At 47.1% G+C, this 27,734-nt stretch overlaps 1 protein-coding gene across 8 annotated transcripts in view; it reads left to right on the top strand.

The window, feature by feature from the left end:
• The window catches only part of KMT2C (lysine methyltransferase 2C), a 294,243-nt gene extending 267,106 nt beyond the window's left edge, over positions 1–27,137 (top strand). For 5 of the 8 annotated variants that reach the window (XM_033863531.2, XM_033863533.2, XM_033863532.2 and 2 more), the window contains 18 exons: positions 301–2,022; positions 6,411–6,623; positions 7,317–7,481; positions 8,926–9,067; positions 9,203–9,350; positions 10,864–11,042; positions 11,130–11,266; positions 12,135–12,384; positions 13,544–13,683; positions 14,111–14,218; positions 15,571–16,690; positions 17,633–17,769; positions 18,563–18,705; positions 18,942–19,110; positions 22,464–22,580; positions 22,929–23,002; positions 23,374–23,482; positions 25,143–27,137. In XM_033863531.2, the coding sequence (XP_033719422.1) occupies positions 301–2,022; positions 6,411–6,623; positions 7,317–7,481; positions 8,926–9,067; positions 9,203–9,350; positions 10,864–11,042; positions 11,130–11,266; positions 12,135–12,384; positions 13,544–13,683; positions 14,111–14,218; positions 15,571–16,690; positions 17,633–17,769; positions 18,563–18,705; positions 18,942–19,110; positions 22,464–22,580; positions 22,929–23,002; positions 23,374–23,482; positions 25,143–25,235 (5,166 nt within the window). In that variant the 3' untranslated portion in view covers positions 25,236–27,137. The remainder of the gene's footprint in view (positions 1–300; positions 2,023–6,410; positions 6,624–7,316; positions 7,482–8,925; positions 9,068–9,202; positions 9,351–10,863; positions 11,043–11,129; positions 11,267–12,134; positions 12,385–13,543; positions 13,684–14,110; positions 14,219–15,570; positions 16,691–17,632; positions 17,770–18,562; positions 18,706–18,941; positions 19,111–22,463; positions 22,581–22,928; positions 23,003–23,373; positions 23,483–25,142) is intronic. The other 3 variants (XM_033863536.2, XM_033863535.2, XM_033863534.2) reach the window with 1 other exon arrangement.
• The last annotated feature ends 597 nt before the right edge of the window (positions 27,138–27,734 follow it).

Genomic DNA, 27,734 nt, shown 5'->3' with positions numbered 1-27,734 from the left:
TTATGACTCAGAGAAAGATTTTCTTAAATATTTATTTCAGAAAAATGTTTTTCAAATTTGTTTTTGGTATTTCATATTTAGAAACATGCTATTATTGAAAAGCTTGGCAGTTTTAGTTGATCAGTCCTTCCTTTCTTTTTTTTTCCCCTTGGTGATTTCTGCCATTGCCTAAGCAAGATATTTTTGCCTCTGCCTGATCTAACTGCGTTCTCTATAACCTCCACCATAATCGTCAGCCAGTGTTTTTATTTGATACCCGTAGCACATATAAACGAGTAAGATTTAATTTTGCTCTTCCAGATTCGTAAACAACAGAAAGAGCATGCCGAGTTGATTGAAGATTACCGGATCAAGCAGCAGCAGCAGCAGCAGCAGTGCGCCATGGCCCCGCCCACCGTGATGCCAGGTGTCCAGCCCCCACTGCCCCTGGTGCCAGGTGCCGCCCCGCCCCCCATGAGCCAGCCCAGCTTCCCCCTGGCGCCACTGCAGCTACAGCACCAGCAGCACACCGCGGTCATTCCCGGCCACACGAGCCCTGCGGGAACGCCCAGTTTGCCCAGTTTCCCTGGGTGGCAGCCTCCCGGTGCTCCTTCCCGCCCCACCCTCAACCCTCCTAGGATTCAGCCTCCAGTGGCCCAGTTACCAATAAAAACTTGCCCCCCAGCCCCAGGGGCAGTGTCAAATGCAAATCCACAGAGTGGGCCGCCGCCACGGGTGGAATTCGATGACAACAACCCCTTCAGTGAAAGTTTTCAAGAACGGGAACGTAAGGAACGTTTACGAGAACAGCAGGAGAGACAACGAATCCAGCTCATGCAAGAAGTAGATAGACAGAGAGCTTTGCAGCAGAGGATGGAAATGGAGCAGCACGGCATGATGGGCTCAGAGCTAAGCAGCAGGACACCTGTGTCCCAGATTCCATTCTACGCTTCTGACCTGCCTTGTGATTTTACGCAACCCCCAAGACCCCTTCAGCAGCCTCCGCAGCCGCAGCAGCAGGCGGGGCCGGCTTTACAGCAGCAAAACCTACAGCAAGGGTCTATTAATTCACCGCCCACCCCGAATTTCATGCAAACCAGTGAGCGAAGGCACATGGGACCTCCCTCGTTTGTTCCTGACTCACCGTCAATTCCTGGTGGAAGCCCAAATTTCCATTCTGTGAAGCCGGTACATGGAGGTGTTCCTGGGGCCAGCTTCCAGCAGTCCCCGGTGAGGCCTCCTTTTACACCCGCTTTACCTGTGGCACCTCCAGTGGCTAATAGCAGTCTCCCCTGTGGCCAAGACCTGGCTGTAAGCCGTGGACAGAGTTACCCAGGATCAGCCCCATCTCTCATTCAGCTGTATTCTGACATAATCCCGGAAGAGAAAGGTAAAAAGAAGAGAACAAGAAAGAAGAAGAAAGACGACGATGCGGAATCTACCAAGGCACCTTCTACTCCCCATTCGGATGTAACTGCTCCACCAACCCCGGGTGTCTCGGAAGCTGCCTCTGCTCCCGCAGTGAACACACCCGGCGAGCTCCCTCAGCAAGGAGAACCCGAGGCGGCGGAACCGGGCGGCCTATCACCTCCTGACCCGGCAGCGGGCCCGCTGCGTACAGAGCCAGAGAACGAACTGCCCAGCGGTGACTTCGCACGAGGGACCCCAGGTCAACAGACCTGTGCGAGTTCAGAGGTGGATAAGCGCCCCATCAACGCGCCTGCCCCCACTGGGGAGATGAAACTGGAGTCAGCTGAGCCGGAGCAGCGCCCGGGCCCAGATGGGCCTGAACTGGAGGAGCACCCTGGGGATCGGGCCAAAGAAAGGGCTGTGGCCGGCGCTGCCTGCCCGGGGCAGAGTCCTCCCCGACCTGCCGGCGCTCCTGCTGCCAAGGGAGATTCAGGCAATGAGCTTCTGAAGCACCTGCTGAAAAATAAAAAAGCATCTTCCCTTTTAAATCAAAAACCGGAAGGGAGTTTTTGTTCAGAAGACGACGGTACGAAGGATAACAAACTGGTTGAGAGGCAGAACCCAGCCGACGTGGTAAGTGTGGCTCAGGAGAACAACTTGCTTTTTTCCCCTTTTATTTTAAATTATGGTTACAACAGATTAGTGCCAACTGCTGTATTGATTTCAACGCTATCTTTTATAACCTTTTTACTCTGGAGTAAAAAGCCGCAGACCTCATGTTTTGGTTTATACCTGTAAACTATATCAGGTAATAATTTGTTTACTGTATCTTTCAAAAATCAGAGAGCTGTAGGGTCATGCGTTTCATACGTAACATATTCCTGTCAGCTGATTATCACCACATTGAGTTGATCTAACTAAAACAAAGAAGTAAACATCTACATGTCCTAACTGCAAATAGAGTGCAGTTTCCATTAACCTCTTTGAAATATAGAAAATAGCTCACGCACCCTGTTAATACCCTTGGGGACTCTCAGGAATAACCCATATTGGGAATCTATTCTGTTGCAAAGTATTAATACTTTATAGAAACACAGTTTTACAGGTAGATGCTATTTTATCTTTGTGGTTTTCCATGTGTCGATATTTTGCCCTTTTTAAGTTTTTAAGTGTTAGACTTCTTTTTTTTTTTTGGCTGCGTTGGGTCTTCGCCGCTGCACGCGGGCTTTCTCTAGTTGCAGCGAGCGGGGGCCACTCTTCGTTGCAGTGCGCGGGCCTCTCCTGTTGCGGAGCACGGGCTCTAGGCGCACAGGCTTCAGTAGTTGTGGCATGCGGGCTCAGTAGTTGTGGCGCGCGGGCTTAGTTGCTCTGCAGCACGTGGGATCTTCTAGGACCAGGGATCGAACCCGTGTCCCCTGCATTGGCAGGCGGATTCTCAACCACTGTGCCACCAGGGAAGTCCCCTTTTTAAGTTATAGAACATTGGATTTGCTTTTGTTTTTTCATTTGATGAAGAACTTTGTTGTAAATATACCTTTACAAGATTCGATCCCCTGCATTTCAGTGAACTTCCTTGACATATTTCCCAAACTGAAGTTTTCTAGGTTGTAGGAATTGGTTAACTTGTTTTATCTTTCAAATGCTACACTACCTTGGCTATTGTGTTCATAAAGCTTTCCCTATAGTGCTTCTCAAATTAGATTTTAAATTTTTCATTTTTTTAATTGAATGAGGTGGAGTGCTATATTTAGTTGTCCAAATTTGCAGTTTTAAGATTGTTAGTGAAGCCATTTGTTTAGCAAGTATTGGTTTACTCTTTGTTTTCTCTTATTTGTCTGATTCGGTAGAGGTTGAGTGGTAACCCCATAGAGTCATGTAATTTTTGTAAATTTTGGTGGTGGTAACTTTTTCAGTCATATTTGTCATCAGCAAATAGGCCTGATCTCTAGCTACTTTGTCCATTGCATCCTCTGCCCCTAGGAATACCGGGCTACTTGCAGTCCCTGAGTGTCTTTCTGATTTTACCCTTCCATATATGGCCATATGCTGCTGTTTCTGCCCTTTTTTGTTTTTTTATATCTGGCCAATATCTGTATCTTTTAAGACTCACTTCTGGAATCGTCTTCCCCAGATACCTTACTCAGCTCAGCCAGTCTCAAATAAGCGGATGCCCGTGTGCTTACATAGCAGTTTCTCTAGTACCACTGAGCATAGACGGCTCCTTGAAGGGTGTAGACGCGTCCTGAGCGCCTTTCTGTCTCTATGCCTTTTCTATCTCAATACCACATAGTTGGTACTCGGTGGAGTGAAGTCAGGTCCTAATACTAGTGATTATATATAAAAAAATATTTATATTGGGTGTTATGATAGAAAAAGGGATGAGATCAATTAGTATATGTATAAATGTTTGGACTATGTCACATGTTCTCATATCCATCTGGGAGGGCAGCAAGGGGCGGAGGCCCTGGATTACTAGGGGTGATGCCTTCTTAACCACATTCTAGGGGTTACGCTGTGCTCAGCGCTTGCCCTGAGGTACGGCAGGCACAATTATTATTCCCGTTTTACAGATGATGAAATTCATTTACTTTCTAGTCACACTTAAGGCAGAATTGTTGTGGCAGTGGCTGGACAGGCCCAGTTTGTCCTCCGTGCTGAGGACATGTGTTTTCTCACACATAAGCTGGCATTAGTTGTAGTGTAGGGGTAAAGCCTTGGGAGGCTTTGAGAGCTCGCATCGCTCAGCTTGCGTCAAATCCACGTTCCGTCTCTTTCCAGCGTGCAGCCTGGGCAGGGCAGGCTTTCTGAGCCTCAGTTTCCTCATCTGTAAAACAGGATTAATAATGCTCCCTGTTACTGGGTTGCCACAGGGATTAAAGGAATTAGGGTACACCTTGTGCTTGTGATATTAATAAAAGGTGGTGCATACCCATGACTACCAGTGACATATCTAGGAATCTGGCAAGAGGAACGTAAAATTCTAATATGTGCAAAGGTGTGACCACATGAATAGCTAATGAATGACTTTATCTTTACTAATAGATAAAAATGAGAGAAAACAACCTAAATCCACTAGTGTAGTTATTGATTGGATTATTGTTTCTGTATATATCTGAATATACAGATTTTTTGCAGCCATTAAAATTTGTTACGTATGAAAGTTTAATGTCACGGGGAACAAACCACGTCAAGTTTAAAAGGCAACCACCAGAATAAAAGAATACTGAGTGTGATTCATTGTGTGTTTAGCAAAATACATGTAGGCATAGATAAAAGATCGAAAACAAATACATTAAAATGTGAACTATTCCTGTCTCGGGCAAACTTTTGGATGATTTTTAATCTTTTGTGTTCTTCTGTAATTGAAAGTATTCTTCGAACTGTAGTAATAGCTGCTTTTTAGGGAAGTTGTGAGGATTGGAGAAGTCTGTTCAGCACTTACAGTGCCTGACCCTGCTGCACACCTAATAAGCGGTTGCATTGTTCTTCTCTTATAAGCTGGTAAGAAGTGCTTGGGCCTTGCTCTGTGCTACTCACACTGCAGTCCTTGAGGACTGGCGGCATCGGCCTTACCTGGGAGCTTTTCAGGAAGCAGGATATTGTGCCCCCAGCACAGGTGTACCAGTCAGAAGGTGCTTTTTAACAAGATCGCAGGTGATTCGCATTCATATGGACATGAGAGGCACAGCTCTAGGCCAGGGTTCTCTGAACTTTAATGTGTCAGAATCACCTGGAGGGCTTGTTAAAGGTTTGGATTCAGTAGGTCTGGGGTGGGACCAGAGAATGTGCATTTCTAACCATCCTAGGTGGTGCTCATTCTGCCGCTCTGGGGACCACCCTTTGAGAACCATCGATCTAGCCCTGGGATGGGCACTGTGTTCCTGCTTCCATATCCCCTCTTTTTTGTATGAGCCAGGAATGGTTTCTACACTTTTTAATGGTAGAAGAAAATCTGAAACAGAGTAGTGTTTCACAACATGTGAAAATTATATGAAATTCAAGGTTCAGTGTCCATGAATTTAAAACATCTTATTAGACCATAGCCTAGCTCATTAGTTTATTATGACTTGTCTGTGGTTGATTTTGCTGTACCAGGGCAGAGAATTGGGTAGCTGTATTTACTCTTTGGCCTTTTACAGAACAGTTTTGCCATCCATGCTCTAAGTCATTTAGATATATATAAATGGAAACTATGATCTGCAAACCCTCAAAGAGTCAATGCAGAGCACATTAAAATAAGTTTAGCAACTATGGTTGCCTATAGCAAAGTATAGCTGTCAAGTTTAGAAATAATGGCCCCTAAAAATAGTCCCATATTTTTAAGTATTGATAGTACTACCCTTAAAAACCTCTTTAAGGACTGGTTTGTTCTTAGCCATAGAGACAAAAGCAAAGAATAGGCTTATTTGCTATCATATAGGTCTTCTTTCATTGACTTTAAGTATGTAGCAGTTATTATTCAGTCAGATGTATGACCATGAACTAATTTGAATGAACAATGTTGTTTGTTTTTAGTGATCTCTGAGGCTAGCTGTTCCTCTCAACTGAGATGCATAGGCTGTGAAACTTTTCTGGAGCTTAGCAATGGTGCCCGCATACCTTGTATTTCACCCATTCCTAAGGGGAGCCCAAATAAGGCCCCAAGACCACCATGCAGAGACCACCACAGCCATCTAGCTAAGAGCACCCCTTCCTCCACAGTTGCCAGTGGGCAGGAATAAGGAGCTCCGGGCTGTCACTGGCACAAGTATGGGCAGGCCTGAGGAGTAATGCTTCCTCTGAAAGGGAGAAGAGCCACACTTAAGAGTTCTGCTCTCTCCTCAAGCTTTGCAGCTTACTGATTTCCATACTTGAGATGCTGTTTTCAGAAAACAGGCCATCTGGTGCCGCCCATTTTCCCTCCGTCACTTCGGGCGCCCATGCTAGGAACATTGTGTCTTAGGATGGGACTGGACGAGCAGGAGCTGGAATTCAAGCGTGTGGATAGTTCACTTATTTCTTAACCTTTCCAATTACATTAGCAAACTTTGGGGGCTCAAGTGCAAGGTGGTTTTGGATGTGGCAACAGCCAGTTGCCAAAAACAGATGGAGGAAGTGAAACCAAGAAACAGCGAAGCAAAAGGACTCAGAGGACCGGAGAGAAGGCAGCACCTCGGTCGAAGAAAAGGAAAAAGGAAGAAGAGGAGAAACAAGCGATGTTCTCTACCACCGACACCTTTACCCACCTGAAGCAGGTGAGTCTTTCGGAGCAGCCCCTTTAAAAATTCAAGGAAGTGAGACATCAGAAGCTTTTTCAACCCTGTTAAAGTGAAATTTTCCCAAAAGTAGAGAGTTAAGGGGTAAAAGACATCTCAACAAGCAACCTAATAGGTTTCCTATGTGCGAGCAAACTTGCACCTTATCCTACTGGCACCCCAAAATTTTAGTAAAATAGATGGATTGGTTGGCGCTGGTCAAGATTTACTTATATTCAAAGGGAGCAGCCTCAGCACCAAGAAAAATTCCGTCCACGTTACTTGTGACTCCGGATGCAAAGAAACACAGGCGTTGGTCTCTCCCCCTAGTAGAGTGCATTCTTACACCTTTGTGGCTGTTACAGAAGGTGGGAGACAGCTGCTGAAGAGTGCCGTTGGGGGCACCTAGCCTCAGTTCAGCCCTGATTCTTGCTGAGCGAAGATAAGGAAGGTGTTTTTCTTGTTAGAAGCCTGGCAGCATCCCTTTAAGACAGTTGAGAATAAGGCTCATTTTTAAGTATATCTCAAAGATTCCGTAGTCTCTCTCACTTATTCCAGCATTTTGATACTTGAATTTTTTAAGTCTTATTTTTCTCAAGCCTTATTTGACTAAGTTGCCTTGGGTCTTAGAAAAATTGAGAGACACTTGTTTTGTTTATCGTGTACATTACTCTTAAATGTGTTTTTCAATAGCAGCTCTCTCTGCTCCCTCTAATGGAACCAGTCATTGGAGTGAACTTTGCCCACTTTCTTCCTTACGGCAGTGGCCAGTTTAATAGTGGGAATCGACTTCTAGGAACTTTTGGCAGTGCTACCCTTGAAGGGGTTTCGGATTACTATTCTCAGTTGATCTACAAGGTATGTTTCTTTGCCAAGGTGTTACCTTGCTTCCTCTTTGGATGCCATATCAGAATTGGTAGAGCTTGTCCTTGTTTTTCCATCTAGTTTACATCTATCTAATCTTCCAAGTTCCATTTACACTCTAGTTCAACTAAAAGGTTAAAATTTTACCAGGTAAAGTGTTTCCAATATGAACATTTGAAATATTTGTATAGGTCAGAATACAAATTGTGAAAAACATCCATTGTATATTTCTGCGGTAGGTAAATACGTATTTTCTTATAATCTTTATTAACTCTTAAGATGACTCCAAATTCAGAGTAAATAGAGTAAAAAATGTAGTTAGGAATTTACCCTGAAAAATACAATGAAAAAACCTAAAAACTTACTTTGTCTAATAATTTAGGTACTAATTGCACCTGTGCATTAGTTCTTAGGCTACAAAAATAATATCAAACTGAACCAAGTTTATCTTTTGGTAATATTTTTTTAACAAAGTTTTATGATAGGCTCATTAGATACTCTTTACTTCACATCTGACTTGTGTTAAGTGATCTTTTTTGCAAAAATATTTGAGAGTATCATCATTTTTTCTGAGGGCTTCTCTTCTTTAGTATTAAAATCATTCTCTTGTGACATTCCATTTATTATCGTTGTTGGCTTTTCTCTTCAGTTAGAACCTCTCCCAAGTCTTGTAAATGCCTTCTCTTCTGATGCAAGCTGTTCTCCACGCAACTTCATCATCTTCAGAAATCCTAGATCTTTGCAAGATTTGTAATTTTACCTTGCACTTGATTTGCATGGAATTATTGGTAGATTCCAACAGTCCCTGAGAGACTAGTCAATGAATCAATGACAAATTGGTGACAGATGTTAAGCAGGGAGAAATGTTTGGGGGGAACTACATTTGTTAAGGTTCAGTCCATTTAGTCGTTATTGCTACTCCTTTTGCTTCTTTTTGAGATTTTAGACAATCCAGATTCTAATGTCTAAGATACAAGCTGCAGTTATGGATTAGGGTCTTAAATTCTCAAGTTTTTGATAGAACTGGGGCATATCTTAATTTAATAAAGGAGTTTTTTGAGAACTCTCTACAATTTATTGGTCGAATTTTAAAGCTGTCCTTCACTGGCTTTAACAGTGAAACTTGAAAAGAGTTGTATAGAATCAAATCAGGCACAGTATAAATTTGCTTCTTAATTTCAAAGCTAAGTACTCAAGCTGGGGAAAGTGAGCCAGTGGGTGGTATGTGCAGAGGATGATGGGTATTTGTTCCACTGAAATGCCTCCTGGCCTGTACGTTTCTTTTTCTTCTTGGTGTGCATTTTAGGAATGAAGGTGCCTCTGATTACATTTCTGTACCTTGCCTCCCTGTGCTGAAAATTCACAGAACTAAGTTTTAGCAAGGTCATGGCATATTTGCTCAGTAGCATATAATTTAAAATTTTTTGGTCTCCTGCAGCAGAATAATTTAAGTAATCCTCCAACACCCCCTGCCTCTCTTCCTCCTACACCACCTCCTATGGCTTGTCCGAAGATGGCAAATGGTTTTGCAACAACTGAAGAACTTGCTGGAAAAGCTGGAGTATTAGTGAGCCATGAAGGTAGGATGCCAAGCTTCCAAGTCTTGTACCTTTGAGGAGTTTGCTGGCTGTGCGTGGTGAAGTGGCAGTCGGATTGTAAAGTTTACCCGTTACCAGTTTTGACTGATTTATGGTTTTGTGTTTTTGCTCTTCCAGTTACCAAAAGCCTAGGACCTAAACCATTTCACCTGCCGTTCAGACCACACGATGACTTGTTGGCCAGAGCGATTGCTCAAGGCCCAAAGACAGTGGACGTTCCTGCTTCACTCCCAACACCGCCTCATAATAACCAGGAGGAATTAAGGTAGAAGTTCCTTTTTCTCAAGTATTTCTTTAGTTATTTCATTTATTTAAAAACGTCTTATGTGTTTGTATATAGCATAATGTCTGTAGGAAAAGCATGTAAAAACACTTAAAAGGTGAAATTTGGTGAATAATTTTCTTCAGAATTTAAAGTTTATAAAACATTCTTACTATTAAAAAGAATTCACTTGTGCACTTTAGAAATCTCATATGATATAGGAGGTTCAACAAGTAATAATAATCGAATAGACATTAAGGCATTGGGACTCTCCATGCAAAATATTTCAAAGATCATTGCCCTTTATAAGCTGTTAATGTGATTTACTGGGTTTATTGATGTTTGCAGATGTCAGGATAAAAGAGCAGCAGTCACAGAGCAGAGCATGCTTTTGTGGAAGAGAATTTAAGGGCTGTCCTGTCCACAGTTTGTAACTCCTTTGTCAGTTCTTTAGCCCCAGGATTCTGTTGAGGGAAAATCAGCTTCTCCTAGTAGATGGTCACAACCCAGCCAGTTAGATCCAGGGGAGGTTCTTATATATATAGCTCATCAAATTATTCTCTCTTCTTGGAAAATCTGCTAACCACCCTCTCTTTGATAAGACGCCATTGGACTAAGACCCTTTACTGTATAAATGAGAAGACTGCGGACCACGGGGAAGTGACTTGTCCAAAGTTAGAACCCAGCTCTTTGTTTCTCCTGGACCTTACCGCTAGATTCGTGCCGGAGTTGTCACTCGGGGGCAGCAGCGGGAGGCGGCCTCCCGGGTGTGCGTGTCGGGGCCGCCCGCTCCGGGGTCTCACAGGGACCCCTTGGAAGCCTCTCTCGGGTCTCCTGTTAATGCTGCTTCTCACAGCCTTCCTTCAGCCTGACGGCGTCTCCTCTGGGGTGGGGGGGTGTGAGACCCCAGGTTCTCGAGCTGCCGTGCAACGTTTAGCCCAAGACCACCCTCGCCCTACAGCCCCATTTGCCTTTGTAACCTTTAGCTTCTTGGACTAGACCAGTCTCTTCCTTTTTTCACTTCACTTTGTCAGTTAGGAAAAATGAAGGCCTGTGAAGCCATAATGGCCAGTTTTTTTCCGTCTTGCCGCTGTAAGTAAACAGCAGCCACAGGAGAGTCTGTGCACGCGTGCCTGGGTGTGTGGTGGACTGCTCTTTCCTTTTTCAGCCACAGGAGTGTTCCCTAGTCTCAGTGATCTGGAGCTTTGCAAAGGTGTGAGTATCCATTCTTTCTATGCTGTGTTATAATCTGAACGTCTTCCTCCTTTGGCAGGTCTTTAAACTTGGATGCTAAAGCTTTAGTCAGAAGGAAACATACCATTTAAATTACTTTATAGTTAAACATATTTCTTATTTTTTTTCCCAAGAGATTTCCTGTTTGGCCCTGAACTGAATCTTTGGCTTCTCAGGTTATTGTCACTGTCCAAAGGTCACACACGTAGACAGGGCTGGGCTGGTGCGGGAAGCCCCCAGCGGCGGCCTTGCGCCTGCTGATGTGTATTTATTCTGCTCCCAGGACACAGGACCATGGGGGTGACCGGGACACCCCTGACAGTGTTGTGCCCTCGTCCTCTCCTGAGAGTGTGGTCGGCATGGAAGTGAGCAGATACCCAGACCTGTCCCTGGTCAAAGAGGAGCCTCCGGAGCCCGTGCCATCCCCCATCATTCCGATCCTCCCGAGCGGCACCGGGAAAGGTAGGGGGCGCAGTGCAGTGCGGGGGGCTGGCTGATAGGAATGTTTAGAAAAGCTGTTAACACTCAACTCATCCTTCCTTTTTTAAGGGCTGGAATCTAGAAGGAATGACATCAAAACTGAGCCGGGCACTTTGTTTTTCACGTCACCTTTTGGTGCATCCCAAAATGGTCCCCGATCGGGTCTCATATCTGTGGCAATCACTCTGCATCCTACAGCTGCTGAGGTAAAGATGGACTGGCTGTTGGACGTTCTAGAATATTACCCGTTCCTAAAGGGGTGTCAGGTGGCTCACAGTGACACGTACAGCTGGGTCATCGCGGATAAAGGTTAAAGTTAGGGCTTGACTTAGCAGTCCCTTCAGACGTCTACGCTGCTGTGAGTACTGGAAATTGATCTCGGCCTCAGTCAAGACAGAAAGGGCAAATTGAAGTCAGATCTCATTGTTTTACTAAAGAATGTATAATGGTAAGAACTCTTCAGAGAGTTGATAACTATTTACACGTAGAAAATTAAGCAGTGAAGAGCTTTGTCAACGTGAAAGTTTTCCAGAAGCACTATGTTCAGGAAGCAGCTGCTCATATCAAACCCTAGTACACGGCTGAGGGTTTTTTCAAACTCTTAATTCTTGATGATGTTTCGTTGGCAACCAGACTCATAGCCTGTTGACAGGGCGTTTTGGTCATCAGCAGAACATAGCAGTGGTGTGTTCTTGTGGACTGTGTCAGACTTCTGCCCAGAGCGGGGGGGTGTCCACTTGAAGGAAGCTTCTGACCAGCTGTAAAAACCATGGCAAGGTTTAGCTCATTCCTTGAATTAAAATGTCTAAGATAGTTTAACATTCTCTCAAATATTTAACATTAATTGGAATCCCTGTGTGAGGATTTCTGTATGTGGAAGCTTTGTTTGGCTATTGGCCCATTAAAACCCTTCTTACCCACCGAGGCTCTTAAGTCTAAATAAAAATGGTTGGATTTGCGTGAGGCGTGTGCACCGTGCACCGTGCGGGTAGCATTTATCCTGACGTGAGTCGTTCTTCAGTGGTTCTCTGTGGCCTCTGGGCGGGTAATGCAGCATTTGCCGTTTTGTTTTAGAACATTAGCAGTGTTGTGGCTGCGTTCTCCGACCTCCTCCACGTTCGGATCCCTAACAGCTACGAGGTTAGTAATGCTCCAGATGTTCCATCCGTGGGTTTGGTCAGTAGCCACAGAGTAAACCCAGGTTTGGAGTATCGACAGCGTTTATTTCTTCGTGGGCCTCCACCAGGATCTGCAAACCCTCCCAGACTAGCCAGCTCTTACCACCTGAAGCAGCCTACTGTGCCCTTCCCTCCAGCAAGCAATGGTGAGCTGGTTTACAGTTTGTTGACCCCAGATTCGTTCTTGATTCAAAGATCTCGCTTTGATTTTAGGGGAGTAACAGGTCACGTGTTGGCACGCAGTCCTTGGTGACTTAACCACCCCCCCACCCGGGTGCTGTCTTCTGAGGCGTGACTGGACCTTTAGTGCCTGGGGCCTACGTCACACCCTCTTGTCAGCGCTCTGCTTACCCTTGAGCCGCATTTGCTCTCCTGCGGCCCGAGCCTCCCCTCCCACTTACCTCCCACTTAGTGCTGTGTCACACTGTGCAGATGAGGCTGCCATCTCTGCCCGGGTTCCTGGTCCCTTTCCTTCTGCGGCATCTCTGGGGCCCCTCTCTTCTGTAGGTGCGCTCACACCTTCCCCGTCACTGAAAGGTGGGCCCGTTCCTCGCACCTGTGTGGCGTCCCTTCCCTCCCCATCTTCCCGTCTGGCCTCCCCCTCACCCCGCCCTCCCCGCCTCTTCGCTCCCCAGTTTCTTGGCCGTCTTGTTTCCGTCCTCACCTGCTCTTAGAGCCCAGCCTCTCCCCACGTCTCGCCCTTGGGCCACGCTGACAGTTGCTCGTGTTGGGTTTGAACTCTCAGCCTCTGCCACCCTTGCTTTCTCCCTGCTTCTCCCTTCTGCCTTCGTGGCCACGCGAGCGATGTGCTCTGAGATCGTCACACGCTTTCCAGTCTGTGTCCTTGCTCGCATTTGTATTTTGGCCCCGAACTTCTTCATCCCTCTTCGACTTTCCAAATCACGCTCATTGAAGACTCTCGTTCACATACCTCTTCATCTTTCATAAGAGATTTCGTACCCTCTTCACCCTGGAGCAAAAGTATTCTCTCTCCCCCTACTCACTCTGCACTGAGACCGGAGACGACCCTCCGCGCGTCCCGGTTTCCCTCCGCACTTCTCACAGCCCAATGTGTTGTCCCAGCCGTGTGAGGATAGCTTCCTTTCTTTGTACCCCAGTGTCATGCACGTCATAGATGCCCCGTAACCACTGCTTAGAAAATAAGATTTTTATCAATTACTAAAGACTAACGTGTGGTAAATTAAATGAGCCGTATTGCAGTCAGTCGGTGCATACAGCTTTGCACCCCGGACCCCTGTTGTTAGCGGTCGGCTTTCGTCGCTAATGAACGCCTTTTGTCTCTAGGCCTTTCTGGGTGCGCGGGCACTAGTCACGGTGTCACAGAAAGTGCGGCTCTCAGGCCACAGTGGTGCTGCCACTGTCATGTCGTCGTTCTGGGCCACGGCGTGAGGAAGCCAGCCAGAGACCCGGCCTTTGTGAGCAAGGTACTCGCACGTCCCTCCCCTGACCCCCGGGTCCCCGCCTGCCCCCGCCGTGCCTGGGCAGCGCCTGCTCCTGCATCAAGAGGAGTCGCTTCTGGGGCTCCACAGACGCCTCCCCCAGCGGTCGCTATCAGCATATGTTTCATGTGCTTGAGCTTAAAACCAAGTAGCTACAGCAGCCTGTTCAGGGGTCCGATGAGAGCCGCGTTATTTTTAAACGGTGAAATATGGAAAGTACAGTTTATTTCTGCAAATGTAGTTTCTCTGTGGCTAAATTATTATATGCTAAATACTGGCTCGTAGTTACCTTTTTACTGCTTTTAGGATTGCTGCTTTCACTTTGAACAGAACAGACCCAGCCCCGTGCAGATCTTGTTCTTATTAGATCCCGACTTGTCGAGCTCCCCACACCTTTCTCTTTGCTTTTCAGGGCTCCCGAGACAGCTCCAGCAGAGCGGAGAAGGACATTGTCTTCTGTAGTAACAACTGCTTTATTCTCTATTCATCAGCTGCACAAGCAAAAACCTCAGAAAGCAAGGTAAGATGGGGACAGTTTCAGTCAGCAGTCTGCGTTGAGTGGCGCCTGTGTTTTGGGGGTGTGTCCGCTTCCCCCACCCAGAGCTCCCCCCGGGGAGTCCGAGCAGATGCTCCCCGGGTTGGGAAGGAGTGCTTGGTCCAGGCCGTTACTGCAAACTAAGTAACTTGAGCTTATTCAGCAAGAGTGGGCAGATTTGAACTATGTCTTAACAGGTCAGAAGTGAATAAAACACTACTATTAAAATCTGTAATTTTACTTATTTAATTACAAATACCTTAATTTAATCACAACTGTAAAGTATTGCTTTAGTGATCTTGTCCCAATGGGAAAACCTGTTCACAACCACAATTCAGGTCTATTCATGTATTTTGGGGCGAAAGTATCTGTCTTGTACCAGGTTGGAAAAGGTCTGTTTGTTTTTTGTGTGATTTAAGTGTATCTTTGGGTGTGTAGCTGATGTGGACGATACGTTTTTAACCGTTTGCGCTGAAGGAAGTTTTTCCCATGCTGTGATAGTCTCTCCTCCCTCCACATCATCGCTCTTGCGTCTTTCTCAGAAGAATGTTCTGGAGATTCTTATTTTTTAAAAAAGGCAGTAGCGCCCAGTGTAATAAAATTCAAGCTACTTGCCAAATAAATTTATACTTTAAAATATATCCGCCTAGATGAGAGAAGGAATTTTTTTTCCCACCACATAATCTCGTGAGTCCGTGTGCAGTGTCTGCCTGCTTCTGGATTTCCTGTGAGGCGCGTCTTTTTTCAGAGCTGTGTAGGGTGGGGTGCATGAGAAGGTGGGTTCGCTGTTGATTTGCTTATGACGACACTTTGTATCTTAAAAGAAACTAATGGAACTTCTGTCTCAGCTCAGCCCTTTCAGCAGTTGGATGGGAACCGGGCAACCTCTGAGAAAAGTTAAATATGATTTGTTTGTTGACAGGGGACTTCTTCCCCATCTTTCACACTTATGCCAATTAATTAAGCCTAAGATTAACAAACAGGAATTCCAGTGGGTGGGACGAGCTCATAGAAAATTATGAGCCGGAGTTCTTATTTGGTTTAACAAGAAGCTGTTCCGTCTTGTAAATTAAATTAGCTCCCGTGACATGAGAAGTTTTAAGAGCAGAATACCCTCCAGAGTTAGGGCTTTGCAGAGAACACACTCTCTCTCTGTCGAGACGCGAGCACCACGGGCACGCAGCACTGACCTCCGCCGTGCGTCAGTCCTCTTACTTCCAGACCCAGAGCCAAACACCCTGCTGATGGAACCCTGCTGCTTGGCTTCTTGTTGTAGCAAGAATTGCCTTGGGGGCTTTGGAATTAACTCTTTCTCGTGTTTCTTTTTTTTTGTGCAGGAATCCGTTCCTTCATTGCCACACTCGCCTATAAAAGAGACGCCTTCCAGAGCATTTCATCAGTACAGTAACAACATCTCCACTTTAGATGTGCACTGTCTGCCGCAGCTCCAGGAAAAAGCTTCGCCCCCAGCGTCACCGCCCATCACTTTCCCTCCTGCTTTTGAAGCAGCCAAAGTGGAGGCAAAGCCAGATGAGCTGAAGGTGACGGTCAAGCTAAAGCCTCGGCTAAGAGCTGTCCACGGTGGGTTTGAAGACTGTCGGCCGATCACTAAAAAGTGGAGGGGGATGAAGTGGAAGAAGTGGAGTGTCCACATCGTGATCCCCAAGGGGACCTTCAGACCCCCCTGTGAAGATGAAATCGACGAATTTCTGAAGAACCTGGGCACTTCCCTGAAACCCGATCCCGTGCCCAAAGACTACCGGAAGTGTTGCTTCTGTCACGAAGAAGGCGATGGGTTGACAGACGGACCGGCGAGGCTGCTCAACCTTGACTTGGACCTGTGGGTCCATTTGAATTGTGCCCTGTGGTCCACGGAGGTGTACGAGACCCAGGCTGGTGCCTTAATAAACGTGGAGCTAGCCCTGAGGAGAGGCCTGCAGATGAAATGTGTCTTCTGCCATAAGATGGGGGCCACCAGCGGGTGTCACAGATTTCGATGCACCAACATTTATCACTTTACTTGCGCCATTAAAGCACAATGCATGTTTTTTAAAGATAAAACTGTGCTTTGCCCCATGCACAAGCCGAAGGGCATTCACGAGCAGGAACTAAGTTACTTTGCCGTCTTCAGGAGGGTCTACGTGCAGCGTGATGAGGTACGACAGATCGCCAGCATCGTGCAGCGGGGAGAGCGGGACCACACCTTCCGTGTGGGCAGCCTCATCTTCCACACGATCGGCCAGCTACTTCCACAGCAGATGCAAGCGTTCCACTCTCCCAAAGCACTCTTCCCCGTGGGCTACGAAGCCAGCCGGCTGTACTGGAGCACGCGCTACGCCAACCGCCGCTGTCGCTACCTGTGCTCCATCGAGGAGAAGGATGGGCGCCCCCTGTTCGTCATCAGAATCGTGGAGCAAGGCCACGAAGATCTCGTCTTAAGTGACACCTCACCCAAAGGTGAGGCCCCGTCTGTAGGCTCCGCCGAGCCCGTCACTCCAGGGTTAGGCTAATGAATGTTTTATGTCAGTATTTCCATGGTTTTCGTCACGTCTGTTTCATATTCTATCACAGCAGGTGTGGATTCTTCATTTACAAATGCAAGTCTTAACTTCTTTGTATTGTCAAACCTTGCTGTCTTTTTCTAAACACTTGCTAGAATTACTCTAAATCAGAATATATATTATTCCAACAGTTTATAAAATAAATAGGAGAATGATTTGCAGATAAAGGTTGCCTGTCACTTACATTGGGGACCCTCTTGTTAATGTCACCTAGAAGGTGGGAACCGTATTTAAAGCCATATTGTCTTACCTCAGGAGCATCAGATATTAAACAGATTTAGAGCCAGAAATGAGACTTAATTTCGGCCTCTAGGGTTAAGCCTAGATTGTCATTTGTAGTGCTGCAGAACTGCTTTTTTTTTTCAAGTTTAGCAGTTTTCTTTTAAAAAGTATGAAAATGCTCTAAAGATAATTCCAATGAAAATATCAATTTCATATTTTAACTCTGAGAGAAAAGGATATATCTACAGATACTACTTAATTGGATTAATCATTTGAAAATCTAATATGCTGCTTGGCCAGCATGAAAGTGAGTTAACTACTTGTATGAATTTCAGTTATATTTAACTTTCTTTTCCACTTCTCCTGTTTAATTTCCTTAATGTAACATATTCTTTTCCCCCAAACTTCATAAAGTCTTTAAAACTACTGCCATCCAATAAGCAGGTAATATACCAGGCTTGTTAGATCACTGCCCACGGGCTTTAACTTGGATCTGGTGAGTCTCCGTGAGCGGTTGGTCGTTTCGTTCTTGTTTTTATACCGTATCCTGTTTTCCTCTCTGTTTAGCTAAGAGCAAGTTTGTCATTAAAAAAAATATCTTTTTGTCCATACATAGGTGTTTGGGATAAGATTTTGGAGCCTGTGGCATGTGTGAGAAAAGAGTCGGAAATGCTGCAGCTCTTCCCAGCCTACTTAAAAGGGGAGGATCTCTTCGGCTTGACCGTCTCTGCGGTGGCGCGGATCGCGGAATCAGTGAGTGCCGGGGCCGAGGCCGGAGAGCCACCCCCTGTCACACGACGCACCTTACTTAACACGGGGCTGTCACTCTCACAACACTTCAAGGTAGTGGTTTTGTCGGGGGTGAACTCCTGTCGCTCTGAAAGAAAACGAGGCATCGGTGAGTCGTAGGCGTCTCCGTGCTCACTTGCTGAGGCAGCTCACCACCCAGTGTTAATGGCCACTTTCCTGCCCGGGGCCCAGGGCTGGTCACCAGAGCGCAGTTGGATTTCACGAGCCCTTACTGTCTGATGCCTGCTTGTTACAAGCACGTGTGCCAGTGAGTCTACACACAGCGCTTTTGGAAAACTGCATGATTATAAGGTATTGTTCTCAAGAAAAAAGTCACTGGTGGGTTTTCTTCAGAGAAGCAGTGGACACCCTGAAAGCCACTGAGTACTGTACCCAGTTGCTTTCTTTGGTGGAGCCCTGCCTAAACGACATGCATCTGTCATGTCTCCAGAGGACAGTGTCCACAAGAAACGTATTCTAGAAAAGACCTTCAGCACGAATGGTTTTAGGAGTTAACCTGAAGTTACAGCTGTGCTCCCAGGCCCCCGAGGGTGGTAAGCGCATCGCACACAGTCAGGATCTGAGCACAGGCTGCTGCTGTCAACGTGGCTTGAAAGAGCCCCTTGTTACCAACATTTTGAAAATGTTGACAAGTTGTTTTCATGGAATTCAAGTTGGACTATCCTTTGGCCGGCTCAAGATTGCCTGTGCTCTTGATCAGGTGAGTTAATTTTTCGTTTATTTTGCTTCTTTCCAGCTCCCTGGGGTTGAGGCGTGTGAAAACTACACCTTCCGATACGGCCGGAACCCTCTCATGGAGCTGCCCCTGGCCGTCAACCCCACAGGTTGTGCCCGTTCTGAACCTAAAATGAGTGCCCACGTCAAGAGGTTTGTGTTAAGGTATTTTGTTTTGACTTCACATAGTACAGCCCGGGGGTTCCAGGCCTCTCAGGGGTTTTCTGTGCCTGGTCTGTCTGCTGCTTACAAACCCGCTGCCTCTGGCTGTGTCTGTGCGGCCGCGCCAGCTAGGCGGCTTTCCCTGTGTGTGCTGTCAGTGAGAACGTGAACCAGCCGGGCCCCTCAGAGGTGTCTCCGCTCTCCCTTTGTGTCCCCGTCGGCACGCCGTCGCCCCACAGGCCTCACACCCTGAACAGCACCAGTGCCTCCAAGTCGTTCCAGAGCACAGTCACCGGGGAGCTGAGTGCACCTTACAGCAAGCAGTTCGTCCACTCCAAGTCGTCGCAGTACCGCAAGATGAAAACCGAGTGGAAGTCCAACGTGTACCTGGCCCGGTCTCGGATTCAGGTGAGTGGGGCTTGGCTTCTGGGAGGAGGGGAGGTGGGCTCGGAGGGTGCTGGCATCCGGCACATGAGACAGGAGTCCGCGGGCCGCAGGGAGAGAAACCCCGCCAGCCCGGGGCGCCGGCCGCTCCGTCCGTGGTCTTGGAGGGCGGATGGATGCTTTACTCCCCCGCGTGGAAGGGCGGCTTCTGGACGTCCTCTGTGTACCGCTTGATGAGGGCTCACGGGGCGCGGGGAGCGCTGCATCTTCCACACGTGGGACCCGCGGTACGCTCACCAGGGCTCTTTCAAGGCACTTGTGAAAAATACAAACGAAAATAGTTTCAAAAGGTGCCCAGTTTCAGAAGCTTCTCTTCATGAAATCATCGTGTAGTTTCTGATGGATAGATGGTGGAACACCTTACAGGTAAAGCCATCTCTAGGCTAAGCACACTTCCTGAAGAAACAAATGTCTATGTGGCATCTCCCCTTGGAGGCCCAGGATGGAGTTACGAGCTCTCACACTGCCAGCGTCCTTCGTCTCAAAGGCTGGTCACCCTCCAGGCTCTTCATATCGCTGAGCAGTGTCACCATCTCCTAACTGAGCGTGCTGGCCTCACTACCCCAGACCCCAAAGCATCATCAGTTTCTGCTGCCTTTTTTCCTCCCGGAAGAGTTTCCCCAAATCCACTCCCCGCTCTGCTGCCTGTTCTAACCTCCCGTCTCACCTGCAGGCACTGCTGCAGGCCTGCCTGTCCCCTCCCGTGCAGTCCCCTCAGAAGCCAGGGCGATCCCTTCACATAGAAACCTGACTTACACATTGTCTGTATTCATTGACGTTCTTCTTTCTGTAGAAACTTTCAGGATCTCCTCTTGCTTCTTGATATTTCGAATTTTTACTAAAATGGGCCTGGGTTAGGGTCATTTTTATTTATTGCTTTCCCCACTGGTGAGCCCTTTCAGCCTGAAGCAGTGTGGCCATCAGTCTGAGAAATGTTTTTGTGTTAATTCTTTTGCAGATTCCTACCTCTGTTTCTCTCCGTACACAAATATTAGATCCCTGAGACCCGGGATCTCACAGGGTGGACCCCAGACCGTCAGCACCGGCATCAGCTGGGGGTTTGCGGGTTTGGGGTCCCCAGCCTTACTGAACCTGGCCCCTGAGGTGGGGCCCACAGCGGTTCTGGTGCCGCCGGGGAAGGCTTCTGTCTTGGGTCTGCCCTCCTGCTGTGGCCTTGTTTCTGGTTCCTTGTCCTCGTCCTGAGCTGCTTCTGCATTATCTGCTGTCTGCTCTTGATCTTTTTATCTGATACCTTTGCTTTCATATTACGAACGCAGGGTCTTCCTGGTCTTTTTGTTGTTGCCTCAGAAATGGAGCCTCAAAAGATTCCACTTGAGGCAGTGGTGTCTTCCTCCTCCACTCAGTTCCTTCCCCGTTTAAAATGTTCCCAAACAGCTCGTTCAACCTGACCATCCCTGATCTTCAGTCTTGGTTTTGCTCCCTTACGTCACGTTAAGGGTTTCTTAACTACCTGCGTTCAGTCTGTCATCTTTAACCCGAAGCGTTTTTGAGAGTTTTTGATGTTTGGTCACTTTTTTCTTCCTCCATCCTGTCCACCTCCCTTCCATCCACCTCCCGGGTAATCATGTTAACGACCCAGTAAGTGTGCTGTGTCTTTTCCCTGCTCTTCTCTTAACACTACCTACACATCTGTGTGCGTATGGAAGAGTGGGATTGTCTTACCTACGCTTTTCTGCGTCTTCCTTTTCTCACTAATATTTACACCCCTGTGGAACAACTGAGGTAGCCGCCATTCATCCTCTTGAGTGTCTCTGTGATGCTCCATGATGTTGATGAACTGTAATTAATGAAGCCATCCCCCTGCTGATGCGCCTGTATTTTGTTTACAGTCCTTTCCCACAACAATGTTGCCATCAATATCTTGTACGAATATCCCCATGTATTGGTAACTTCACTTCAGTGGTGCGTAGGCCCCAAAGTGAGATTTCTGTGTTAGAAGTACATGTACTTTCATTTTAGCAGACATTGCCTGTTTTCTAAAAAGGCTGTAATTGCCCACTTCTTCCTGCAGTGTATGAGACTTGATTTCCCGTTGGTAGTGTTACCACCCTTCTGTATTTTTGCAGCCTGTTCCGCGCAGACCCACAGTGTCACTTTGGTTGCAACTTTTCGTGTTTGCCACTTGGGTCTGCTCTTCTGTGAACTACCTTTGTCCGTTGTGCAGTTGATAAGAACTTGTACTATTAGGCAAAGGATGTTTTGTAGGGGAAGATACCTACCAGAAAGTATGGTGTGTTCTTTCCTATAAGAGTTTTAATTTTTATATAGTCAAACGTATAATTTTCAGTAGCTTCTGTTCTTGGTTAAGACTGTAGGTTGCATATGTACTTTCTTAGATTTTTTTTCTTTCAGGAATTTTATTCTTTATATTTAAGACAAATTTGTTTTTTTTCCATTGAATAACCAGTTGTGGAAGCACCATTTAGTATTGGGTTGGCCAAAAAGTCCATTGGGGTTTTTCTGTAAGAGTCGTGGAAAAACACAAATGCACTTGTTGGCCGACCTAATAATGTATGTAACCCGTCCGTCTTAAACTGAGTTTTAGTGCCACCAAACTACTGTACGTTAAGTTTTCACGTGTGCCTGGGTCTGTTTGGATTCTCTGTTCATTTCCACTGATCATCTTCTTGTCTCTTATACCAAACTGTATTCATCTCCATACAGATTCTTTCTGTGTGTTTTAGTTTGTTCAGCTCTGAGTCTTATCTGGAATTGAAGAGATAAATTGCATAAGTGGTTTTTTTCAGAAGTTAATTCAATTCACATACCAAAATTTCTAACAACAGCACACCCTGTACTGTGTGCTCCCAGGTGGTGCTTGGTGAGGACCGAGTCTGGTGGGGATCTGGTCAGTTTTAGCTGAGAATGCAGAAACTCAAATTATAATAATCCCTTATAGTTAGCCCTGTTTCTGTTCTGTAAGCTTATTGTTATGTCAGGTCCTTTTAGAAATGGTGGGATAAAAAAAACAGCAGAAGCCATTAGCCTGTTGAGTTGGTGGGATCTGGGAGTGATACTGCACACAAGATAGGAGAGCCAGTTAGGAGCAGTGCCCAGCCAGTCAGCAGCACCACTCTGAAAAATGCCCTAAGAGTTTAGTGTCGAAAAGATACAAAGACAAGTAGGTGAGAAGATTGTCCAGTGTTCAGGGTTCAGGTGAGAGTGTGGTCAGTGAGAAGGTCAGGTGAGTTCAGGTGGGGTCTTCAGTGTGGCTTGGCTTTGTGCGAGAGAGGCTGCAGGCCAGTTGCCCCTGGAAGCCAAGTGGTTCTGAGGTGTGTACACGTGCGTTTCCTCAGGGGCTGGGCCTGTACGCCGCTCGGGACATCGAGAAGCACACCATGGTCATCGAGTACATCGGGACCATCATCCGGAACGAAGTCGCCAACAGAAAGGAGAAGCTTTACGAGTCCCAGGTGAGCGTGCACCCCTCCTGTGCCGTCCGACAGCTGCGGCGCAGGCCCGGATCGGACCGTCACGCTGGTGGGAGAGCAGTGTCGAACAGAGCCACGTCTGGATTTTTGTATTTTCTTCCTGTTTTTTCCGTCGGCCTTACTGTCAGCGAGGATGTGGCTGGATTGATGCGCCTGGCTTCACAGGCCACCTGCCAACGTGTTGGTTCCGTTCACAGCTTGTAGACGTCACCTGACGGGCTGGCGTGTTGTCCCCGCAAGTGTGACCGGGGTGCGTGTCGGCAAAAGTCCGGCTTCACCCCCTCACATGGACGGGAACGCAGAGGGGGTTCTGACCTCTTTCTCTTTCAGAACCGAGGCGTGTACATGTTCCGCATGGACAATGACCACGTGATCGATGCCACGCTCACGGGAGGGCCTGCAAGGTGAGGGGGGTCTGAGCAGGAGGCGCGATGGGGTGGGGTCTGAGCGGGAGGTGCGAAGGGTCAGTGCGCTCACTGGGGCCTTTCAGTCATGGAGAGAAGTTTTATTTAAAATTGTATGTGTGGGACTTCCCTGGCGGTCCAGTGGTTAAGACTCTCCGCTGTCACTGCCAGGGCCCCAGGTTCAGACCCTGGTCGGGGAACTAAGATCCCACAAGCCGTGCAGCCAACAACAACAATAAAATGTGTATATTCTATTAATGGACAGATAGAAACGTAATTAGAAAAAGTTTTCCCTGTGAGCTGAAAGGTTTTTTTTTAAAAGCTTCTTCCAAAGCCTTATAGTAAGTCGTTTCTGGAACGGCGGCTTGCAGGTACATCAACCACTCGTGCGCGCCGAACTGTGTGGCCGAGGTGGTGACTTTCGAGCGAGGACACAAGATCATCATCAGCTCCAGCCGGAGGATCCAGAAGGGAGAAGAGGTAAGCGCAGGGCCGCACCGTGCGGCCCCTCCCCGCGGGCAGCACTCGACTCCTCTGTGCACGTAATCCGCTCAGCGGTTTGCAGTCCTTTGCTGCTAGCAAGGCCCTCCTCCTGGAAGGCCAGCCTCGGCCGCCCCGCACATCACGGTCCGACAGTCTTTGCCCTGCAGATTCCGCATCCCCACGTCGCTCGTGTGAACGGGCTCCTCTTGACCCCCGTGCTGTCCGTTCGGCTCGGTGACCCTCTCTTTAAAATGATGCCCGTCGTCGAGCTCATGGCCGAGAATATCACGGGATTGGTGCCTCGTGGTCCCCGGGGTCATCGTGGCTCACGTGAGGTCACCCTGAGGCTGTAGGCGGCAAATCTGGGGGTCCCCGTGGCTGCTCTCACACTCAGGGCCAGTACAGGCTTACAGGCTTTCCTACCAACAGCTTCTTAGACAGTTTGGCGGTCTCGTTAGGTGTTCTTTCTCTTGCCCCACGGATCACTTTGGCCCAGCACGTCGCCTGTTAGGGTTGTTATTAGTCTTGATCGCCTTGTTTACGTTTCCTGACTTCGTCACAATTGTGACGAGCACGCGTTTCGCTGTACGCTCCGTGCCTGGAATCGGGGTGTCCTGGGAAGCGGCTGCCACGTGGTGTGGGTTCCGTGGGGAACCTCCCCTGTTCAGGGAGGGAGGCGCCTGAGGCTCTTTTCTGGGTTTGAGCCCCCAGCCCTACGTGAACAGAGCTGTGAGATTATACTTGTATTTTTTGGTCCTCTTTTTGGAATGTGCTTTTTTTAAATCAAGAATTGACCCGAGGCCTATTTTGCACATCTCACCAACTTGAGTGAATTAGAGAAAGGATGTGAGGACCCCAGGGTGGTGTCACTGCGTGGGGACAGATGGAGGCTCGGCAGTCCCACGCCCAGCTCGCGCCCCTCCGGGTGGGCCGCGTAAGCCCTCCAGCCTGTACTTCGCCTTACGCACAAGGAGAAACAATTCCTCATGGAGTTCCTGTAAGAACTCAGTAAATACCGGTGTGTTCCCTTCCGGTGTAGAAGGGAAGTCTTTGCAAATAGTGTCCTAGGGTGTTTGATTCAGAGGGACCTTGGCCGTGTCAGGTTTCTCAGGGGTCGGGGTCCCGGGGTGAGGCTTACACCGTGGGAATCACGCAGACCCCCGTCCACCCTGACGGCAGGGTTGATCTGAGATATTAACGATAATGCGGTTGCGCCTAAATAGAGCAACGTCTTTTAAATATTCTTGTACGTGAGGAAAGATGGAGGAGAAGGATGTTCTCAGGCAAGAGCGATTCATCCCTGCTCATCTCGTTGCCCCGTCCGGCAAGAAAGGGGCGGGGGATGGGGGGCTTGTCCCACCCAGGGCAGCGGGCCCGGCACCGCGGCGCGCAGTGTTGGAGACACACCGGCTGCCCTCGCCGCCTCCGGCTTGGCCCCAGAATAGTGCCTCCCGCTTGCCTCGGGCCCCGCGGGATCCCCCGGAAGAGCACAGCCAGCGAGCTCCGCGACTTCCTCTTGAGGTTCCCCCACCTCCCCACCTGAGTCCCACGGCCCCTCGACGCGTCAGGGCTTCCTTTAATTCCGTCCGTCTGTGGGCTGGCTGTGCGCAGCAGGCAGAGGGAGGCCTTTCTCACACTGTGTCTTTGCTGTGGGCAGCTTTGCTATGACTATAAGTTTGACTTTGAGGACGACCAGCACAAGATCCCCTGTCACTGTGGCGCCGTGAACTGCCGGAAGTGGATGAACTGATGCGTTCCCCGCTGTCTCAGAGGGCGGCTCGTCCCTAGGAAGGAGCGATTCAACACAGCATTTGAATTTCGCAGACGGAAAGAGGTTTTTGTTTTCTGTTTCGTGGCTTTGTGGAAACTAGCTTCTGGGAGTCCTGATTTCCTCCGTGCTTTAGGTTAGAGGAGCACCGGAGAAAGCCGGCCGAAGCAACTTTCCCGAAGTTGCTGAGGTTAAAGAATTACAGAATGGTCCAGCACTTTTTTTTTCTTTTTCTTTTCTTTCTTTTTTCTTTTTGAGGGTGGGTTTTGTTTCGTTATGCTTCTTTAGTCTCACTAAGGAGAAACTTTTACTGGGGCAAGAGCCGATGGCCGCCCTGCCCCGCCCCAGGGCAGAGGGCCTTCCTGTGAATGTAAGACTGAAATCACCAGCGAAAGGGAGACGTCCAAAGTGCTGGCCACCGCCTTATCTGAAAAAGGGGCAGGCCCTCTAATTTAAAAGTTTTTAAATAAAGTAGACACCACTGAACAAGGAATGTACTGAATGACTTCCTTAGGGATAGAGCTAAGGGATAATAACTTGCACTAAAATACATTTAAATACTTGATTCCATGAGTCAGTTTATTGTAGTTTTTGATTTCTGTAAAATAAGAGAAACTTTTTGTATTTATTATTGAATAAGTGAATGAAGCTATTTTTAAATAAAAGTTAGAAGAAAGCCAAGCTGCTGCTGTTACCTGCAAAACTAACAAACCCTGTTACTTTGTACAAATGTGTAAATATTTTGAGAAAAAATACAGTATAAAAATAGTTATTGACCAAATGCTACCAGGCTCTGCAGCAGCTCGGGTGCTTATAAAATGTTCATAGGGATGTTACAATATAATTTTGTTATTAAATATGCCATTATAATTATGTAATAACCAAAATTTCAACCTAGAGTGTTTGGGGTTTTTTGGAAACTACGGTCTGTTAGTACTTAATTGTTTTATACACCTTACTTCTCATAGAACAGAGTGTATGCTATGACTACAACTTTTATAGCCGTTTTGGTAATTTAAACTGATTTTTTCATATTATATTGTTGCATCCCTACTTCTTCAGTCAGGTTTTTTTGTGCTTACAATTTGTGATAACTGTGAATAACTGCTTAAAAATACCCCCAATGGAGGCTGAATTTTTCTTCAGCAGAAGTAGTTTTGATTAGAACTTTGTTTCAAGCCACAAAGAATCATGTAAACATACTAGGATCATGTAGCAGGAACTCTAATCTAACTCTCTAGTCTTCTATTTAACACAAAAATTTGAAAAAGGAAAAAAAAAAAAAGGAGAGATGTGACCATGCTTGCAGCTGCAGGACCCCGGCAGTAGGGTTTTGGAAGATGTAATTTTCAACTGTGTTTGTATGAACAGTTTGTTTACATTTCTTTAATAAAAAAACACACTGTTTTGTGTTTGCTTGTAGAAACTTAATCAGCATTTTGAACCAGGTTAGCTTTTTATTTTGTACTTAAAATTCTGGTACTGACACTTCACAGGCTAAGTATAAAATGAAGTTTTTGTGTGCACAACTCCAGTGGACTGTAAGCTGTTGGTATATTCAGTGACGCAGTTCTGAACTTGTAATGTATATGGCATGGTGTATTTTTATCTTACAGAATAAATCAATTGTATATATTTTTCTCTTGATAAATAGCTGTATGAAATTTGTTTCTTGAATATTTTTCTTCTCTTGTACAATATTCTGACATCCTACCAGTATTTGTCCTACCGGGTTTTCGTTTTGTTTTCTGTTCTGTATAATAGTATCTAATGTTGGCAAAAATTGAATTTTTTGAAGTATACAGAGTGTTATGGGTTTTGGAATTTGTGGACACAGATTTAGAAGATCACCATTTACAAATAAAATATTTTACATCTACAAAATGCTGCCTGAGTCTCTCTGTTGGCGCTCTGATCACAGCTTGGAAGCTGACGAGCACTTGAACTTCACCGACAGCCTGGCCCAACCTTTCAGAGTGACTGGTGTGTGGACGTGATCAACTTGGTTCTCTCCCTTTTCAGATGAAGAGTTTAGATGTAAGTTCTAAGGGGGCTGCTAAGAATTGAAACTGCTCAGAATCCCACACAGTTTCCTACAACAGCTTGTGCTTCATGAAGAGCCTAAAACAGCTTCTGCACTGCGTGACTTACAGAAGGTCTCCAAGCCCCATCATCTGACCACTGCTTTTAAATGCCCGTCTGAAACGCCTCCCATCTGTGAAGTTGTCCATCTGGACGCGGCTGGACACGGTCACGTCTGTGCCGGGCCGTGAAGCTCTTGCTCGGGGCGGCCTTTCCTTGGACCTCTCGCTCGATTTCTCACCGTCCGACACACGAGGAAGGAAGCTTCAAGGCGTCGCCGCGCCAAGGCTCAGACGGGCAAGCGGGTGCTTCCGGCCGTCAGCTCTGCCGACCTGGATGGATCCGGCCTCCCAGGGAGAGGGGCGCGGGCCTGGGGCCGAGGAGAAGCGGAGCTCGCGA

Source organism: Tursiops truncatus, chromosome 9 (genome assembly GCF_011762595.2).
Source record: "Tursiops truncatus isolate mTurTru1 chromosome 9, mTurTru1.mat.Y, whole genome shotgun sequence".
Taxonomy (NCBI): Eukaryota; Metazoa; Chordata; class Mammalia; order Artiodactyla; family Delphinidae; genus Tursiops; species Tursiops truncatus.
This window is presented reverse-complemented; position numbering and strand designations above follow the sequence as displayed.